Source organism: Arthrobotrys flagrans (assembly GCF_004000055.1).
Source record: "Arthrobotrys flagrans strain CBS H-5679 chromosome Unknown unitig_8, whole genome shotgun sequence".
Classification (NCBI taxonomy): domain Eukaryota; kingdom Fungi; phylum Ascomycota; class Orbiliomycetes; order Orbiliales; family Orbiliaceae; genus Arthrobotrys; species Arthrobotrys flagrans.
The window spans coordinates 3279934-3299157 of NW_027137553.1; the positions used below are offsets into that span (position 1 = coordinate 3279934).

At 45.3% G+C, this 19224-nt stretch overlaps 4 protein-coding genes across 4 annotated transcripts; 1 reads left to right on the plus strand and 3 right to left on the minus strand.

The window, feature by feature from the left end:
• Nucleotides 1-954: 954 nt before the first annotated feature.
• On the plus strand, nucleotides 955-3044 carry DFL_007429 (uncharacterized protein; the record flags this gene model as incomplete). The annotated part of the gene is made up of 6 exons (XM_067637010.1): nucleotides 955-1035; nucleotides 1112-1144; nucleotides 1220-1461; nucleotides 1612-1684; nucleotides 1906-2401; nucleotides 2563-3044. 6 exons carry the CDS (start codon nucleotides 955-957, stop codon nucleotides 3042-3044), a joined length of 1407 nt encoding a protein of 468 aa, XP_067488569.1.
• Nucleotides 3045-4620: 1576 nt separating this feature from the next.
• On the minus strand, nucleotides 4621-5130 carry DFL_007430 (uncharacterized protein; the record flags this gene model as incomplete). Its single annotated transcript, XM_067637012.1, has 1 exon — nucleotides 4621-5130. One exon carries the CDS (start codon nucleotides 5128-5130, stop codon nucleotides 4621-4623), a length of 510 nt encoding a protein of 169 aa, XP_067488570.1.
• A 2912-nt stretch (nucleotides 5131-8042) lies between these two features.
• On the minus strand, nucleotides 8043-15457 carry DFL_007431 (uncharacterized protein; the record flags this gene model as incomplete). The annotated part of the gene is made up of 15 exons (XM_067637013.1): nucleotides 8043-8652; nucleotides 8713-9330; nucleotides 9393-9628; nucleotides 9681-10175; nucleotides 10234-10316; nucleotides 10378-12043; nucleotides 12101-12509; nucleotides 12563-12651; nucleotides 12708-12741; nucleotides 12795-12807; nucleotides 12864-13169; nucleotides 13232-13299; nucleotides 13354-13424; nucleotides 13485-14067; nucleotides 14136-15457. 15 exons carry the CDS (start codon nucleotides 15455-15457, stop codon nucleotides 8043-8045), a joined length of 6603 nt encoding a protein of 2200 aa, XP_067488571.1.
• Nucleotides 15458-18805: 3348 nt separating this feature from the next.
• Nucleotides 18806-19140, minus strand: DFL_007432 (uncharacterized protein; the record flags this gene model as incomplete). The annotated part of the gene is made up of 3 exons (XM_067637014.1): nucleotides 18806-18888; nucleotides 18962-18998; nucleotides 19054-19140. 3 exons carry the CDS (start codon nucleotides 19138-19140, stop codon nucleotides 18806-18808), a joined length of 207 nt encoding a protein of 68 aa, XP_067488572.1.
• Between the last annotated feature and the right edge of the window lie 84 nt (nucleotides 19141-19224).

Consider the following 19224-nt stretch of genomic DNA (forward strand, 5'->3'; position numbering starts at 1 on the left):
ATAGGATCAACGAGTCAGTCCTGTGGGCACCCGTCTTGTTTCTAGACCGAGACCAGATAAAATCGATTCAGTTTATACAGAAATGACATATCTACTGAGATTCTGAGGCTTTGTTGTAAAGCTAATAACAAAGGACCAACATAACTAGGGCCAGCCTAGACCTGTTTGTAGGTACATTTACAGGTTGGTAGTACTCTGGAAAGGAAGGGAGCGGCACGTCTCTCTGGATTATAATCCCGCAAATGAATCAAAAGTTGCAAATCATAACAAAGAAAAAGACGCGACAGAAAGTAACATTCCTCGACATCTCTATAGATGAATTCGCACAGCACACGCGTTTTTGAAGCTAAAGTATTTAAATCAAATTTGTTGAAGATTCAACTTGAAATCGTAGATACCTCGATCTCTTATCTCTACTACATAATCTTGAACTGGAATTTTAAAATTGAATTTTTCCTTAGTATGCTACTAGTAGTAGTATTCTCATTGCCACTTAAACAGCACTTTTTTTACTAGAATTATTTTTATACTAATCTATAATTAGCCGGTATTTAAATCATGATACAGAATGTGTTGTTTAGTCTAGCACCAAGCAAAATAAAATTAGGGTAGTAGTACTAAGTAACAACATCATTCCTTCTTGAGCTAGTAATCATCTCCACCCCCTTATAATTCACGTCTACCATCACCATCTCATAAGTCATCGCCAAGTACGCCTATTTAGACGAAACTTGCATAAATCGATTCGCCTCGTCAAGCCGAATCTTTTAAGCTAATTTTCGGGCTATTTGGATGGGGTAAGTTTAGGTCCCTTTACAGGGGTGGGGTCTGGACCCAGCAGCGCCCATCCAAACAAAACGTATCCACTTTTATTTTTCTTGAAATGTCAAAAAAAAAAAGCTAAAAAGTGATGTTCAAGGGTTTGGGGCTTCCTAAAAAACCAGATTTTTCGAGATGGCAGAGGTCGAAGGCCTTCCTACTATAGTCGGCTCGAAAAGCGCTGAAACACTCCAGCCTGGGGCTGTTGAATATGAAGTAAACCATCCAAATGATCAAGCAGATATTTTCATATGAACTCCATGCTAACATCAATTTTTGTAAATACTCCTAGGTTAGTAAAATTATTGACGAGAAATTCGTCGATGTAAGCAGTTTTTTGACCTTCGCGCGCTTGTAGCGTTTAATCATACTGCTGCCAACACATTTCTAACGGGTGCAGACGCCAGTATACCTCGTCAGATGGAAGAACTATTCCAAAGAACATGATAGTTGGGAGCCTTACAGCAACATCAAAAACTGTGAAAAGGTGCTCCAAAAATGGGAACTGAAAAAACTAGCAAAACAGAAGTCTCAATCCCAGCTCCTTGAGATAACATCTGCTGGTGGTGACATTACGGTTGTGAAAAAAAGAGGACCCGGCCGGCCAAAAGGGAGCAAGGATAAGGAGCCGCGCACCAGGAAGTATGTCAAATTTATTATTTACACTCCCTCAAGACGCTCCTAGTAACCACTAGGTTTATTCTTATTGTTACCTTTCTTGCCCTCAACCTCTTTTTTTCTTCTTTTCTTTCTTTCTTGTAACTCTTTATAAATTGGCTAACATCTTTCTAGAAGTCGAAAAAGAAGTAGATCAGAGAGCAATGACTCTGAGGTCGAGTCCGTGGTCAGTACTAAGAAATCTAATGTAAGTCTTGATCGTCATATCATTGGTACTTTAGGCTGCAACCTCCTCTTTCCTCGAATTGTCATCTTTTACTTGCAATTTTGAAGATTTTAACAATTATAATATTCAACCTGGGTATTCCGAAAAAAGAAATATATCTTTTCTTTCATTTCACTTCATTTCATTTTATTTTTCAGAAACGGCCGGGAATTATACTAACGTAGAGCTCAATGTATATATAGTCGACCACCCAATCCCTCCAGAAACTTCAAATCTACAGCCCTATAGGGTCCGATCCGAGCGACAAGACCCCAAAGCACCCAGATCGTCTTAAGTTTCTAAAGAAACTCAAACACCTTAAGGGACCCGAGATCACAGTTGTCAACACTGTTGACACTGTCCCTTGCCCTCCCCTTGAATTCACCTTCATAGACGACTATGTCTATAGAGACGGCGTCCCCGTTCCCAATCCTGATTTTAACTGGGGTTGCAGATGTAAACATGCTTTTGGATGCCAAACTACAAATACGGATTGCGAATGCGTAGAGGCAAATCATGACGACTTACAACGGCTTGCGTACAAGCATAAAGGGCTGCTTAAGTACCCCACTGAGAATGCATATGCCATACACGAATGCAATGAGAAGTGCGCATGCAATATTCGGTGTCCTAATAAGGTTGTGTTGAAGGGACGACAGGTTCCGTTGGAGATCTTCAAGACGGAACATAAGGGTTGGGGTAAGTTTATTATATCACCACACTTCGCCATGATTCTTTTATCCTCCCTCGTTCTCTGCTCGCTTTCAGAAAAAATATTTGAAAGACAAATGTATTTTTTTTTAGAGAGGAAAAAAAACGTTGAAGCAGGACTTCAAACTAACCAAAATACACAAATATAGGTTTACGCTGCCCGATTGACTTGGACGCTGGTCAATTCATAGACCGCTATATCGGCGAAGTTATTACCGAACATGAAGCAGAAAGACGTACTAAAATCCAAGAGAACAGAGGGCTCACCTATCTCTTCGACCTTGACAAATTTGTCGAAGAAGATGAAGAAGATAGTGAAGGTGAAAACGGCGATGAGACCACCAAGAAAGAGGTTTATTGTGTGGACGGTGCAGACTACGGTGGTGTCACTCGCTTTATCAACCATTCTTGCGAACCCAATATGATGGTTCACGCCGTCACCCATAACAGGTCAGACTTGAGAACTTACGACCTCGCTCTATTTACATCTCGCAAAATCCCCGCAGGCGAGGAGTTAACGTTTGAATACGTTCGAAACGATAGTTGGAAACCAGGTGATCCTATTCCTGAGGATAAAATGAAGTTCCCTTGCTATTGCGGGGCGGAGAAGTGCTACGGATGGTTGTTCTAGAGGACTTGATTGACCTTGCATACGAGCTCTTGTTTTTCTTTTTTCCCTCTTAGCGGATTCATCTATTTGATCTGAATTACATTTTTAAAACCATTGGTTTCTTTATTATTGTTTTTGTTTACGAAGCATGGATACACACTTTCTTGGCTTGTACTGGGCGATATTGATGCGGGGCTATGTACATTTATATATTAGCAAGTACTTACAGATTTAAACAAAGGCGGGGGGTTAAGAAGTTGGAAAGGGGTATATAATATCACATCATTTCATAATTCATTATCTCTCTAACGTTCTCTGCAGCTGCATCATATTCCTTCGACCGATATTATGTTCACAATCCGAGGATATTCGGGAAAGGAGCATGAGATGAATGGAATGTTCCCTCGTACGTCTCAGCCTCTTTTTGTCGGAGTTCACCCACCTAAAATAAGCTGGATGGTGGAGACTTTGGTTTAGGGAGAGTAAATAGTAGAAAATAGGTCAATGGGTATAGGTTTAGATCTAGTTATTTGTAATTTGTGTTTTTCTGTGTCATGCATGCCCCGAGCATGCACCATGCTAGCGAGAGGGGCTAGTATAGACGAGGCTACGTGCCTTGCATGACAAAAGCTCAGATCAATTACCGAATGCTTACAATATCCTGCGGGACGGCCTGAGCTCTAGGCTGTTGACATGATGCATTGGAGGACTGGGGCAAAACAACCAGAAGTCTCGGATTCAGATAGTTCTTTCAACTGATGATCGCATAATATTAGGAATTCTGCAGTTTTTTGTTATCGTGTTGACATCGATACGTCTTGATACCATTCGTGTTCCGTCTACGTCACAGACTCGGGGGCATCACCCTCCGGTGGACATCGGAATTTGAGTTGACACCGTGTGTACTGATGAAAATCGGCATGGTCATGTCAAGAGAATTTTATTTATTTATTTATAAAAAAAAAACATAATCCAAAACAATCTATTTTCAAACAATGTCTAAAAGTATTTCCAAGGAGCCACAAAAAAAGATATAGAGAGTAGAAGATAAAGATATGAAATTATTGTCTATAAGAAAAAATATGGAAGAAAGTGATAGTGTTTTTTTTTTTTTTGGCAATTCTAGACTGACAAGCCAAATAATATGTCAAGTACCTAGAGATATCTGCATTTTCTAGCAGTGAAATAGTCGTTAAGGAAAGTAAGAACCAGAAGTATAGTAGTAACAAAAAGACAACTCGCTGATTCCCATAAACCGATGAAACCAAAGATTAGACCGCCAGCCAAATAATACTTCTAACCAAGGAGATTGAGAACCAAGAAACGCCGTGATAATAACAATAATAATACATCGCACGTTGGAAAAAATAAAAAAGGGAAGGCTCGAAAGAATTGTTGCCTATGAACTTGGTGTGAGAATGGTAGAAAAAAAAAAAAAAAAAAGACCCCCACCAATCAATCCCTTGCGCGCCACCCTCAGGGACATCTGAACGTCTTCATTGAAAATTGACATGAAAAAGCATGGACCGTCATATTTTTACCCGTTCTTCCGTCATGAAAAAGAGAGAAAGATAAAGGGTAATAATGGTATGGATGTCTACAATCGGAATGGCAGCATCGATCGCTGTTCTAGTGTCTCCTCGAAGCCGCAGAATCTGAGAGCGTCGGGTCTTGGTTCCAAAACCGCTAACTCGGGGCTGAAGTTCTCCTCAGCAGAATCAACGTGGTGGAAGCCACATAGATCAATCATGAGACCGCTAGTGCTGAGGGTGGAAGCTATCGATGCACTAGTGAGCTTTCTCTGTGGAGTTGGCAACTGCCTCTTGGTTGGAGGGCTAAGGCATTTGGCAGGGAGGTAGTAGGGGCTTGTGAGGCCGAGGTCGTCGCAGGCATCGAGGAAGGCACTGGAGGCAGCGGTGGAAGTGGAAGTGATCGATTCGATGGAGTTGCGGCGACGGTAGATGGTAGAAGAAGCGATGGAAAGGTTGGATGGGGAGCAGGCAACATCAGAGGCAGTTGTAGAGGCATTGGAAGATTTTCTCTTTCGCAGACGGAGATTCTTTGGGGAAAGAGAGGCTGTGATCTGGTGGATGCTGAAGTGAACCATTTTTGCGGTTGTGTTTTATGTGTTGAGAGTGTGGTATTTCTGTTTTTGGAATCTTCGTTCTACAAACGGAAAGAGTGTGAAGCCGAAGAAGAATCGAAGATGTCTTGATTGTTATGTAATGAATGGACGGAAGACCAAAGGAACACCTTTGATTCCACTTGCTGTTGCTTGTTGATATATGTAAAGGGGGTGCCGAAGGACAACTGAAGGTTACGAAAATCCTTGAAGGGAGAGAAAGTAGGAGAAAAAGCCAAAAGAGATCTAGGGACCGGCAAGGGACTTAATATATATCAAGACGATGGCGTCCGGTTGTACTATGGATGTACTATGGGGAAGGGAATATAAAATTGTAAAATATGCACGCAAGCCGAAATATGCACGAAGGGGCCCCTTGTGCCACCTTTGGAAATTCAAGGATGTGGTGGAACAAGATCCGGGAAAGGAATGTTCGATACTTTTTTTGCTCATGCAAAATGTCACGAATTATCAGCGATTGAAGGGGTGTGCGCGCGGCGTGTGCTTGGGTTAGATTAGATCTCGTCTAATGCAGACACCAAGAAAATGTGATCCGATGTGACAGGTTCGGTGGCTAAAAAGAACAGGAGCCGATCGCGGGAAATAAAACTGACAGGTGGGCAATTTAGAACCTGTGAAAAGGGCGAGGATGATGCAGACACGGTGCGTCGTCGCTGAGTGGTGTGATGGACTGCCTGACCTGATGATGCAGTGCGCAGTGGATTTAGTCTGGTCTGATGTGGCCGATGGTTCCGCCCTGCCGTTTACCTATTGATCCTGCACAGTCGCACTTTCTTCTTCGGGGTTCTGTCTGGCGAAAAATGTTTTTCTCTGGAGGTGGTGATTCTTCTGGTCAATGCTCGAAGAAATAAATGGGGCTGCTCGGGTGGTAGAAGTATATATCTCAAGATGGCAAGTGAGAATTGTGGTGATGTTTTAGGCAGAAAAAAGATATATGCAAGGCAGGTTGGGATGAAGTCGAATTAAAGAAAGTTTGGATGCGAGTCAACCGCAGTTCGAAAATGAGGCTTACCCTGAAAGCCTGGAATTAGAAATAAAATAAAAATATAAAGTAAAAAAGAACCTCTCAAAGGCCGTTCAAGCAAAGCAATGACAATATTTTAAAAACTAAAAGAACGTTGTGTCACTGGTGCCTGCCAGCTTTTTTGTTTTTCGAAAACACTCGTGAACGACGGGTCGTGAGATTGGTGGTTCTACTGAATGGATCGAGAGGAAAAGAGAAGGCCGGCTGTACTACATATATCCACTTCCTCCCCCTCAAGATTAGAATTGTGGGTCACGATCTTAAACCGTTTAACGTTTGCAATTGCGATTACATCAATTTCATCATTTTACGGTGTCTGACTGTGTAGTCGGTGGCGGGCCCCACAGGGTTTGAATGAAGCACCTTTGATTCAACCTTCAAACACGATGCGTTCTACAATCCAGCTCGTTATTGCGCAGATATCATAGTATGTATATTACTTCTTCCCGTGTCCATTGCTGGCATGCTACTTCTGTAACCCCGAACCCCCTCGCGCTTATGTGTGTACCAGAAGGCCAAGAAAGATTAAAAGTCTGGGGGAAAACTTTTCATCATACTCCATAGTAGGTACTGCTATCGAGCTCTGCCAAAATCCCATGGATTCTTTGCTCAGAAACAAGACATCTATTCCAGAAGCTCTTCCCTTCCAGCTTCTGGCGGCCGGCTGCGCCGTTGCATCGTGGGTATTCTGTATACCTGCCCTTGAACTAGGCCTGTTGGGCGATGGTATGGGGACTATGAAACACGGGACGTTTACCTTCTGGGCCTGCTACGGCACCCCCTTCGCACTCAAACTTCGTTTCATCCAGCACACGCCCGTTCCTTGAGCTAGCTAAAAGGACACCAAGGAGGAAGAAAAAGGGTGAGCCACACGCAATCCAATAAAACTGACACTCAACGCCTTTCCCGTGTCGCCAATAGTAGGTATACTGGTGGGCTACAGTACTAGCTTCTCCCTCGCTCTTTTCGCTTGATAGAAAATACTTATCTCTCCTGCCATTAAGGTTTAAAAAAAAAAAAAAAAAAACAAGCCATCTTGCTTCCCCCCATATTTTCTTTTGCAAATGGCTCAAAAAACAGGCATGAATTGTCGAAGCGGTGGCAGTGCTTGTATTCTGACGATATCTTCAGGTTCAGGGACCTTAAAAGCTTGAGCTCTTTCGCTTCTGCAAAGAAAAAAAAAAAGGGTTCTTCGTTTCAAAATGTTTAGGCTCAAGATGCTTCCCGAGGGTTCATGCGAACAATGAGGGTCCCACTCCTGCATCGCGCTATCGGATAAGGCAGAAGAACAAATGGAAGGTATTCTTCCTGTCTTATCTTGCTACTATATTCTGCTGCCCTACGGAGTTTTCCAAAAAGAATCTTTAAAAAAAAAAAAAACCTTGGATTGCTCGGATACATCTACCGAATACATAGCACAGCATAAATTGCTAAAAATGAAGACTAAAGAAGAAACACGCCAAAGTCGAAAACATCTTTTTGGGGACTAAACATTTTCTAGAAAGAAAAAAAAAAGACAATGCAATTAGTATTACATAGAACTCGCCAGTCGTGTCCCTAAGGCCCCCATTCCCAATTGTCGCTTTTTTCGTTTATTGTTCGGAAACGCCCAGACCGTGATGAATTCAAGTGAATGCGGGTATGTAGGAGAGAAGGGAATCATTATCCAAGGGAAAGGCTGCAAAGGGTCGAAACAAAAACCAGAATAGAACTCCGCGCGAACGCCGCTCCAAAAAGAAAAACGACCAAAGAAACCAAAGTATCTACAACAAAAACCGCAATGCGAAAGGGGTATGTAACACAAAGAATGAAGAAGGAGTATGATAAACACTGTCAAATGCTTATCAAGTCATCATCGATCACTGCGATCGCTGTTAAAAGAGAATCGTGGATTGGGCTGCTGGTCCCCGCTTCGCCTTCTACCTGCATGCGATACAGATCGCCTCATCGCAGCTCCCCAAGAAGAACTCTGAAACGCATCTAGAACATCGTGCGTCGAGAGTCTAGCATCTGCTCGTAGATGTGGTGAAGGCTCGCCTAGATGAGGTTCCCGATTCCAGGATCCGAATGAATCCCTTGGTTCTGCTGGAGTAGTCAAAGGCGAGACGCCTGAACTAACAGGAGAAAGCGGGACTACATGTAGTGTATCGTCAAATGATACTCGATGGGCCCCAGATCTAGGTGAACCGGCTGTAGACGGTCGGGGTCTCCCCGTATCGACAGGGAGAGTTGCGAGTAGATCAGGTGTGGATTCCGACTCGACATATATTTGGGGAACCGTGGAAGTCCTATCCCTATCTGTGCGTATCACAGGGATATAAGGCACCGTAGACTTCCTTCCGCTTATCGAAGAAAACTCCCTCATTGCGACAATCATACGGAAGAAATTCCTAACAATGTTCCGTTGCATATGGTCCTCCACCATCTGAAGTTTCGCTCTCCGTCGAAGGAATTCCTCAAGTCTAGCGTAATGTGTTAGTCATTTCCCCCCACAATTTCGTATTCTGTTATGGGTAATATACCTGAGACTCTTGTTGTCGACAATAAGCTTGTAATGTGCTAGGATTAGCAAAACAGTCGTAAACGAAATACCGCGTTCCTTATCCGCTGCGACATAGCATTCTTCCACAAAGCGAGTGTAAACGTGCCGTTGTCGCCGAATTTTCCAAACAGGGAGACTAGCTAATCTCTGATTTAAAGCCTTCAAGTCGACGCCAATGCCAAATCTATCGTTCTCCGGTCCAACCCTACAATCCTTCAGTATAGACTTGACGGTGTAATGTCCGTCATAAATGCGCATCTGAAACACCCCGTCGAGTTCCCCAAGCAACCGGGCGAGTTTGTCGGGAGGAATGAACCCGGTCCCTCTAGGATCGATTCGTGACCAGGCCCGTTTGAAACGTCGGATATCCTCTCGCGATAGTTTGTGTGCCCCGGATTGCTGGTAGACATAACTGAAGCTCTCAAAAATGAGAGAGACGAACATACTCACAAAGATATACATACTAATGATGTTCCATGAGATGAACAGGAACCTAGCGTATCCTTTGCTGCCGCAGTCTGAGTTGAAAAAGTTGGAACTCATAACGCAGTTGGGAGTTGTGACGCTATAATCATACATGATCTGATTCCAACCCTCACTATTATCGCATGTTAGCATTCAATTCCTCATATTTCTTGTCGACATTGGGACAGAGCATACCCGCAACTCATCCTGAAGAGGACAACCAAGGCGTTTGGAATTGACCTAAAGTTTCTGTTTCCATCGCCATTCTCGCCAAGACGGGTGAGCCCAAAACTTTGGACTAATGCAATGGCATAAACCATGAACAGTACAAGCCATGTAAGCAGCAAGTTACCGATGGCTTGGAAAGAAGCTGCCGCAGTTTTGAATAGCTGATCGAGTTGATTATTGCGTGGAATGAGGAGGAGTGTATCCTATCCTGACGTTAGTATTGGTTCACTCCTACAGTTTTTCGACCCAACTTACCAAGACCAGAAACAGCTTTTGAAACTGGACGAAGATGGGTGCCTTCTCAATAGCAATAATGGCAGTCGTCGTCCCAAGTGTCCCAGTCACAACGAAGAGGCCAAAGACATCCCACCGGCTTTTGATGTATTGTTCCCACGTCAAACCGATGATGCGCACCGCAATATTCACCGCGTAAACCAGAGCAAAGCACAAGAAGATAGTATCTCGGTAAGTATCTAGTCTCCGGCTTGCAGGATAGTACTCAATCACAAGCAGCAGTAAGTGAAGCAGAAGGACCGTAGTGATGAATCCATTCCATCGTCCATGTTTACGTATAGAGCGGTTGTAGCACCACGCCTTCCATCGTTCGTCGGGGCTATTGCTCGGCCGTTTAGAAGGTCCTATTTGCCGTAATAGCTTTCTTAATTCGAGCCACGAACGTTGTTCGGCCGTCAAGAATGCCACTCCCGTTTGTTCGGTATAATTGCGCATAAAGACGGATACAAACAAAGTCTCCAAGCGTTCATTAGTCAATTGGCAAAAATATAAAGATATCCAGTCGTGAACTTACCAAGACAAAGACGGCACCCAACAAATTGAATGCCAAAAAGAAAATGGCATTATACTGGGATATGCCTTTAACTGGTTGCATGTCTAAGTAATAAATATGTTAGCCGCTATTACACCGATTGAATGGAGAGTACCGGCGCCTTACTTAGACCAGCAATGCTCATTGCTTGCCACAGCACATCTGTCCAACCTTCTTGTGACACAATCTGGAAAAGAATCAACAAGGAGTCCCCGAAATTGTCGAATGAGTACCATGGATTCTGTGCAACTCTCGGGGCTAGTACGTCCCAATTGTACGGCGAACTCGCGTATTCAAAAATACAATCGTCCAACTGCTCCACAGACCCGTCATTGCAAAATACCATTTTGCCTGCAAATAAGTTAACACCGTAAATGGCGAACGGTATTAAAAGTGCCAACGAAACGAAGGCCGCGGAGATAAGTTTTCGGGCCCCGAATAGCATCGAGTTGAACGTCTCACGTGCACTGTCGCTCACATTGAGAAGTCTCAGGGCTCTGAGCGCTTTGAAAGCACCCACGGCTCTAGCGATCTCACCCTGGTCTGCAAAAGAGGTTCCCACGCTGATCCAGAGCGTAATAAGGACGATAGAATCGATGATGCCCCATACATTGCGCAAATAGGCATTTGGTGTCCAGTACAGTCCATCCGCAATGATCTTGATCAAGGCCTCCAAAGTAAACAAACTTGCAAAACCGATATCAGCAAAGACAAACCAACTCCTAGTTGTGTAACCATGAACTTCGAAGTAATCTTTTTGATAAAGCGGCGTCGTTATGCAAGCAAGGATGACCATGGCGATTATTGATGTATAGATTAAGGCGGAGAACCCGAGCCAGATGGGTATGAAAGGCGATACACCATCAAATCGATCCGACCCATGGCTGGGCCCCACAATTCGTTGACACATGCGCCGAATTGGGTTTTTGGGTCCAAAGATGAAAAGGGAGACGTTGTACCCAGGGTGTCGTATCAAATATTCTCGCTGGGCCCTCCGAATCCGGTCGCGGGACTTCGTGAGTTCTTGTGCCATAGCCGTTGGCGCAATCTCTGATTGTTTGTTGAAAATTCTTGTAGTGTGGAAAGGGTTCTCTTCCCTCGCTTTCCATATTTTATTAACCCATTGTCCGATCTTAGTCAAAACATCCGGAGAATGCATATCACCATCATCGAAACGAATAGTCCGTTGATGGTGGATGCCTCCCGGGTTCGCCTCGCTATTCGTCGTCTGTTCCAATGGCCTGTCGTCGAGGAACTCATCCACAATGGCGTTCCTGGTCAACATTTCAACTCCGGCATGCCCGAATTCTATTGGATCACGCTGTTGGGCTTTGCCGAATCGGAAGAGCGAAGATAGTGAAAGGTTCCCGGCCGGATTTCCGCCATCCTTCTTTTGTAAGAATGACTTGATCTGCCAAAGTCGTTTCTCGTCCTCTGTGACATCGAAATTCTCCTGGATGACAGCAATAAACATATTCAAGATGATCAAGTTGGCGAGGATGAACCAAAGGATGAAAAATATAGCCGATATCCAGCCCACGTGGAACCTGTTCTCATAATGCTGTGCATCGTAAAGTATAGTTGTCCAACCTTCGCTCGAGAAGATCTGGTACATCCCTAAGAAGCTGTTCCAGATGTTCTGAAATGCAATCCTGATTTCGTTTCCGTCACCATCATCTTGTGGGATGTTGCCTCTTAGGAGCTGGACGGCAAAAATAGAGCAGAGGAAGGTTATGAGGAGCACAAAGAAGAGTAAGTTGAGGATACCACCCACACTTCCCAGGACAAGGAGCTATAAGCGTACTAATTAGTGCATGAATAAAAGGGGATGTCTGGGTGTAGAACGTACCAAAAGATTGCGTGTGACAGGAACAAACAGAACAATCCTGTAGAAACGCAAGATCTGAAAGAGTGTCAACCAGGAATATACGATTTCGTGGTTCTTGATCACAGGTATCTCCATAACACAGGTGATAATTGCAAGCGCGAGATCAAAACAATTGCGGGATACTTTGAAGAATCCTCTCCAATCTACAGCGAAGCGGAGGATGATTTCGGCGAGCAAGAGTAAAGAGACGCTGAGTTCTACTCCATTAATGATATCACGACGATTTTGGCTCATATCTGCACTGCGGGTACAGGCAACAGCAAGACCAGTAAATATTATAAGAATCCATACGAATTCCGTCTTCTCGTAAAGCTTCTTAGCCTTATTGATGCGGGTAGCAGGGATAATATGAGGGGTTTCCTCGCTAGATCTGTTCGAACATTAGTATTGGGAACTTAATGGATTGGTCTAGGGGTAACTAACTCGTCGTCTTCATCTTCCTTGTTTCTGAAAGCGCTTTGCTTGCTCTCTTCTCGAATGACTTGGAAGGAAGATGTGATGACAGCAACCAACTATGAGAAACTTGTCAGCCCCGAACAAGTCAGAATCGAATTTTCCGTAGACCTACCAAGTTCACTAGCCAAAATGTCAAGATAATCATACTGTGCGTACTGTTAGTAATTGACTCCCAACCAATCGATGCCGGTTGACATACCCGAAGATGAAGACTGTAAGCGTGTTAGTACTGTAATCATCGACGATAACAAGAATAGGACGAACTCACAAAGAGCAGACCACAAGTAATCACTGTCCGCGGTATAGTACATAATGTCGGTGAAAGTATTGGAACTAATAATGATGAACACTAGCTCCATGGATTGGAATATGTTGTCAAAGCTAACCGTGCCTCCATATGGGTTCTCTCCTTCCACGCAAAGGGAGTTAACGGGGCAGATGTAGCCTTTCGGCGAGGCTTCCGCGTGTGAACCATCCGGAAGCATGTATGGCATTTCCAAAAGGTTGCTGGCATCGATGTACCCGCCACAAAACTGGAATTCTTGCGTGTAATTTTCTTGTACCCCAAGTGGATCTGTGGGAACGAATGCTTGTTAAAATTGGCACATCGACAAAAGGATTTGATTTCCAAGTTACCTATCCAAACACAAGTGCGCCGCAGGGAACTTTTGAAACTCTGGACTCCAATAATAGCAAACAATAGCCTACGTGTGCGTTAAAACATCGCCATCTCTTAACGGCCGAGGGAGTATACTCACCAGAAAAACGAAATGAGAAACGCTACATTTACGAGTAACGGGGCTGCCTTCTTCAAACTCCTGAGAATGACCTGTTCTCAGGTCAGAAACTGTCTGCTAACACAACAAAGGAACAGTTGGCTACTACTTACTCCCGTACCGCTGGTGATACCGAGGAGGCGCAAAATTCGGAGACAGCTGAGCATTCGGAAAATATACAAATGATACGTTTCTTCTAATCCAGTAATCGCTAAAACGAAAGCAATCCAATAGGAAACCACGGCCAAAAAGTCGAGACGATTGAACGAATGTCGAAGGAAAGCACGCCGGGAGAGTTGAAACCTTTGCTGGTCGCGAGTGTGCAGAAAGCCCTGACCTGAATGAATATGCGCCATGGAAGGGAAAAGCGCCGCCGCCGACAGCTGCTGAACAGTCGGCATTTTAACCTGCTGTTCACTGGGCGTGAAGATGAATCGCAATTTCGCCTCTATGTACGCCTTCCAGGTTTTGTATATGTTATTTGAGACCGCATCCGGATTAATGATGAACCCGGAGACGATGATACGGGCCACCAACTCCAGAGTATAAAGGATAAAGATCCCAAGGAGGGCATAGTCTAAGGCGCTCGAACCCCACTTGTTATCGTCTGGGTGAACGAAGATGTTCTTAGCAGAGTCTACAGTAAGCAAAATAACTTGGGCAATGATAGTGAGCAAAATGAAGGGCTCAGTAATCCTACAAGTGAATACAAAATTAGTGTTTGGCTAATGATTGGCATAGAGCTAGAGGTAAGGATTCCATACGGGTGTGTTAGGACATCGCAGAGGAAAATTCGGAGCTTATTATCGGGCGGGAAGAGCTTCAAGCTGTTGCCCTTGAGAGGGTTTATGGAAAGCTTCCTAGGAAATTCCGGCGGGGGAGGAGGTTCATCCGATGACGGCATCGATACCTTTTCACTGCTACCAGTTGGTGACATTGGTGGGACACCAGGCCGCTCTCCAGGGGACGCAGCAGGGCTGATATCGCTCCTGCTCGACTTAACGGAAGGCCTCCTCCCAATATCAGCATTCGGGTCGTTGGATAAATTGACGACTCTCTGAGAGATGTTTTGAACAGCCATTGATACACGACGGACAGGCGACGAGGCACCGGGAACAGCGAGAGACATTTTTCGCCCTTTAATGGAGGCTTTCCTCCCAGGGGATCCTCCTCTTCTTGGAGAAGCCCATCTCATGCCTTGTTCTGCCTGATGAAGGTCATCTCCAAGTCTAGTACCAGGTGACCTGGATGGCGAACTTTTTGGATCGAACCGAACATTGTGCGATAGAGACCGCTTTCTCCCTCTAGGAGTGCCGGTGTCAGATGTCGGAGATCTCCCGGCCTGAGGTGACATACCCATTGGTTGTAGATTGGCGGGATCCGTCAGCCCAGCCTGATCATCCTCCTCTTCCTCCGATATTGTGCCAGGTGCAGGGGTTAGATAGTAATCGCCAAAGTAGTCATCCGGCCCCCCAAACGTTGGCGATCCGAGTCCGAGTCCTACACTAGCACGTTGCTGCTGGGGAGAATGGGTATCAATAGGTGAAATCCCCGGCGAAGTCCCTGGTGGATGCGATATCGATTGTCCAGCATTCGACCGCCTCCGACTATGTCCCATCCAACTTCCCTGCGTTTCTCCCGCCAGCACTTCTACCAATCCACGTCGCATCGTATCCATATCTACATTCATTCCTCCCTCATTGTCGAAAACTGTCGATTGGGTGGTCGTTCTTCCATCATCTTCAGCAAGACTTGTTGTGATCACTGGTATATTTGGATGTACTACCGATCTCCGAAACACAGGCCGTGCTTCGGCCACCGTGGGACCTTCATCTCCCGTCGAGTTTCGAGGAGCTAACCCACCGGCGCTCCTCTGGGACGAACTACTCCTCCTCTGAACTCTACCAGCTTGGCCAGTCGGAGAAACCGAGCTACGGCTTCGGAAGAGCGATCTTGACACTATACTGCGCCTGCTAGGCGATGTTGTAGGTGAACGACCAGTCTGTTGGGTGGTTTCTCGCGAAAGGTCCTGGAGGGGTATATCAGGTCCTTTTGGGTCGTTTGGGTTGGTTGGTCGCTCAGACATCTTGTCATGAGCTTGATTTTAGACGAAGGATCGTGGGTCCGGATAATGCTGATGGCCGAGTAATATCATGATCTCATGACAAACTGTAAAGGAAAGATGTCGTTATTGTTTACTCGCGACACAGCAGTGCCGGCAGTGATGGCAACAGATTTCGATGTTAGTTAATTCAGCCCCGGACCAGGTTGTTAGTTAGACACGTTGGTGGAAGAAGGTTGTTGAGGTGGAAGGATGCACACAAAAAGGGACGGTTGACGATGGAACGTTAATTGTGGACACCGAAAAAGAAACGAGGCAGCCTTTACATGGGCTAGACGGTTAGCTCCTATTCCACCCCGAGGCCATGCATCCATATACCAGATTGCCTGGGGGCTGGTCTGGGCAGCTTACTATACACAGTACATACAACCGTCGATAGGTAGTTGGTATGAGGGGTCTTAGGCCTGTTAGAGGAGTGCTGTGATGTTTGGAGATGCTGTTTTGGGTGGGTCTTAACGTGGCTGTTGAAGCTCCCCTTTTTTGACGAGGCGAATTCGCAATTAATTTAATTTTGTGTATAGTTAAAAACAAATTGAAAATAATAAAAAATAGAAGAAAATACTAAGCAGTCAGCACATATACGTTTCTTAGCAAGCAGTTTAGTATGTATGCCTGTCGGGTAAAGCAAAATAGTAAAAACTCGGTTCGTGATCCGAAGCGCCTCTGATTCAGCCCCTTTCTCTGTATTTTTCATACGAACAAAAAGAAACAAAAAAAGGCATCGAGGACTATCCCGTCAAGCATCGCCCTCAGAAAGCAACTCTCCATTCCCTGCAGACTCCATCTCTGCTTCCATTGGCGTTTCTAGTCAAGCTGAAACGCAGTATGGTCCAGTGGACTGGTTTAGGCAGGCTCTGATGCAGATGCATATCCGCCCATGCTAGCCCCAGCCTTTTACCCTCTCGACCCTACGTATCCAGGAAGCTTTGGGGGAAAACCCGCACGAAATTAGTCCAAGCCCAGGAGAGGTTACATCGATCCAAGCCGTGTGTTCATTCCAGCTGCAAAGCTACAAAGTGCAAGCACATGTCGATAGGTTTGCTCTGTCGACGAATGCATTGAAATTGCTCGACGAACCCGTTGTTCATTGGCATAAGCCCTCCTTCGCTCCCGTGACGAAGGATTATATTATTACCACCCACCAACACCAATTGGTTTCCAGGGGCCATCTGCCTTTCTTTTTTCCATCTTTCTTCTTTGGCCGATACATCCAACATGTACAGGCTGGCTAAGAAAGAGGAAATCCACTGTGTAGAGTATATACGAGGTAACATTGATGTTACCCTTCCCCACAAGAGCTTACGCACTACAGCTTCCCCCCTTTCGAGTTTCCTTTCTGAAGAACGAATAACTTACCAAGATATTTATCAAAGACCCAAGCGACATGATAACCCCCAATCAATCTCAAGCCGTGCCTATTCCCTCGTGTGACGTACATTATGTACGCGTAGACGGGAGGACGACGCAACCAGGAACCAGAATAGAACTAGATTAACTAGGCGGAGGCAAAGGGATGATCCAGGGACCACTCTCGCATGGCCTGCAAAACTCTGTTATTGACAGGGTCGCACGCGGCGAAGACTTCATGGTAATTATACGAAATACGATCAGAAACGGCAGTCGGAGAATAACGATAGAAGACTCAGCCTCTTGCTATGCTTGATCCGAGCACGCCGACGATGGGGCACACAAAAGGCGTATAAGTATCATGAGATTTCCTCCTCGCCGTTAATTGCATGCATACGTATTGAAACCAGATTCTTTCAGGCCTTAACGTTATACCAAACCAAGGCTCACTCCAACAGCACCACATTATTGTGATTTATTGAGCCACTATCGAGAGTTCATGACATAGAGAGCTCGATAGGGAAAGGAACAAAAGCAAAGCACATGAGAGGATTATCAGAGGCAAAACCCTATTTCTAATGGGACTTTCCACGGTATATCGAATGGGACTTTCCACGGTATATCGAGAATCGACGAGGCTCTGAGGTCATACCACCGCCCAGCAGGAATCTACCGAGCTTGGCGTCCCTCGCCAAACAAGTGACAAGAGCCCAAGAACTTCAAGAGATCCAGCCTTGAATTCATTCACCTCCCCGGACAAACCCCGAACCCCTCATATAACAACGGAAGGAACTCGTGATGGTCCATGCATGCACGAAGTCCAACGTGATTTTTCGATTCTGTCAGAAAAAAAATTTACCCTCATGACTCAACCGGTATAAAAACTTCCATAGTGCGGGTGTAAAATGGTTCCGAGATCCGTTCGACATCCTTAAATTCCGAAAACCCCACAATTTAGCGGGAAAAGCTTGTGATCATCTCCCGGCAGGCCCTTTAGCGTCTATCGTAGGGTTCTTTCGGCACATCTGCTCCAACGTTAGTTACACATAAAAGACAGTTAACGAGAAGCTTAGAAGCTTGGCTTCCAAGGGTAGTCAGAAGGACCCTCGCCTCGGCCGGGCAGTAAGCCAACCGCGATACCGGTTGGGCCATCTTTACATTCGCAATTGGGCACTGCTTGGTCATTTTTACAATCCCTGAAACCCTTCCAGACTTTAAGCTTCATGACTATACAAATTAGCGCAATGAATAAGTTTGATTTCATAATCTGCGGGGCCATGATTATTCATAGTATTCCGCCAAAGTCATCTGCAAGCGCCTGTAAAGGGAAACGACAAGTCCGTTTTGCTAGAGCTACCATATCGGCCGGATCTGTTCGGATCCGGAAGAATGATTGATTCCCCAAGAGACTTCAAGCTTTTTCATCCAAGTTACCCATAAAGTAGCTTCTAGAGCTGGTGTCCGGGTTCCGCTGAGTAAGACAAACGCCAACCGATAACACCTTCGCTGTTGTTAGCTGTTACCGACTCGTTGGTGGACGGGTTTATGCCCATCTTTTTGGGCAAGCTGCATGAAAAAATTTTTTATAGTGAAGTTTTTTAAAGGACGAACGGACATTTGCGAGAGGAACTTCACAAGGCCGTTAGCGTGGTAAGGGCCGTTTTATCTAAGCAAAAAAGCGACAGTTCTTCGCATGACGTAATTCCGCACGAGCTTCCTTTCGATGGAAGCGCCCCGAGACAGACAGAGGAAGTGTAATCGAATCGAATCGGTGATAGCAATGATCGAATAGGCACCACAGAGATCAGAACAGGAAATATTGATGGGAGGGATGGCAGGAGCCAGAGCTAAGCAACTAAGCTTCCAATGGCTACGATCTGTGCCTGTCGCCGAAAGTTTAGATAAAGTGACTTTCATTCCCGGCCGGTAGATGCTAGGGACTAGACGTTTTCTTTTTATTCTTTTTTATTCTCCCAGCAAGAATTCGAAGCCTCGCAAGGTACAGTACTTCATAGTTCCTTTCTGATAGCCCAAGGCTGGGGAGGTTTCTGCAAATCCGCAACCAGATATATCATAATGGTTAGACAGAGCCATAGGAGGGTACGAAGTCGGCCCACTAGCCTTTTGGGCCTGGAGAGATAAATGATTCGTCGATGGACTGCCGTACGAATTAGCACAACAGCTAGCAAGGGCACGGTCGAGCACTTGCATACCGTAAGCGTGTATGTAATCATAAAGTCGGAGAAGCTGCTGTCCGAAGCATCCCGTTCGTGAAAGTGGTCTGTCCGCGGACGAGACATACGGACAGACTGTGCAGCCAGCCAGCCAGCCAGACCCCACCACTTCGACCACGGGCATTATTAACGAGATCTGGAAATGCATGG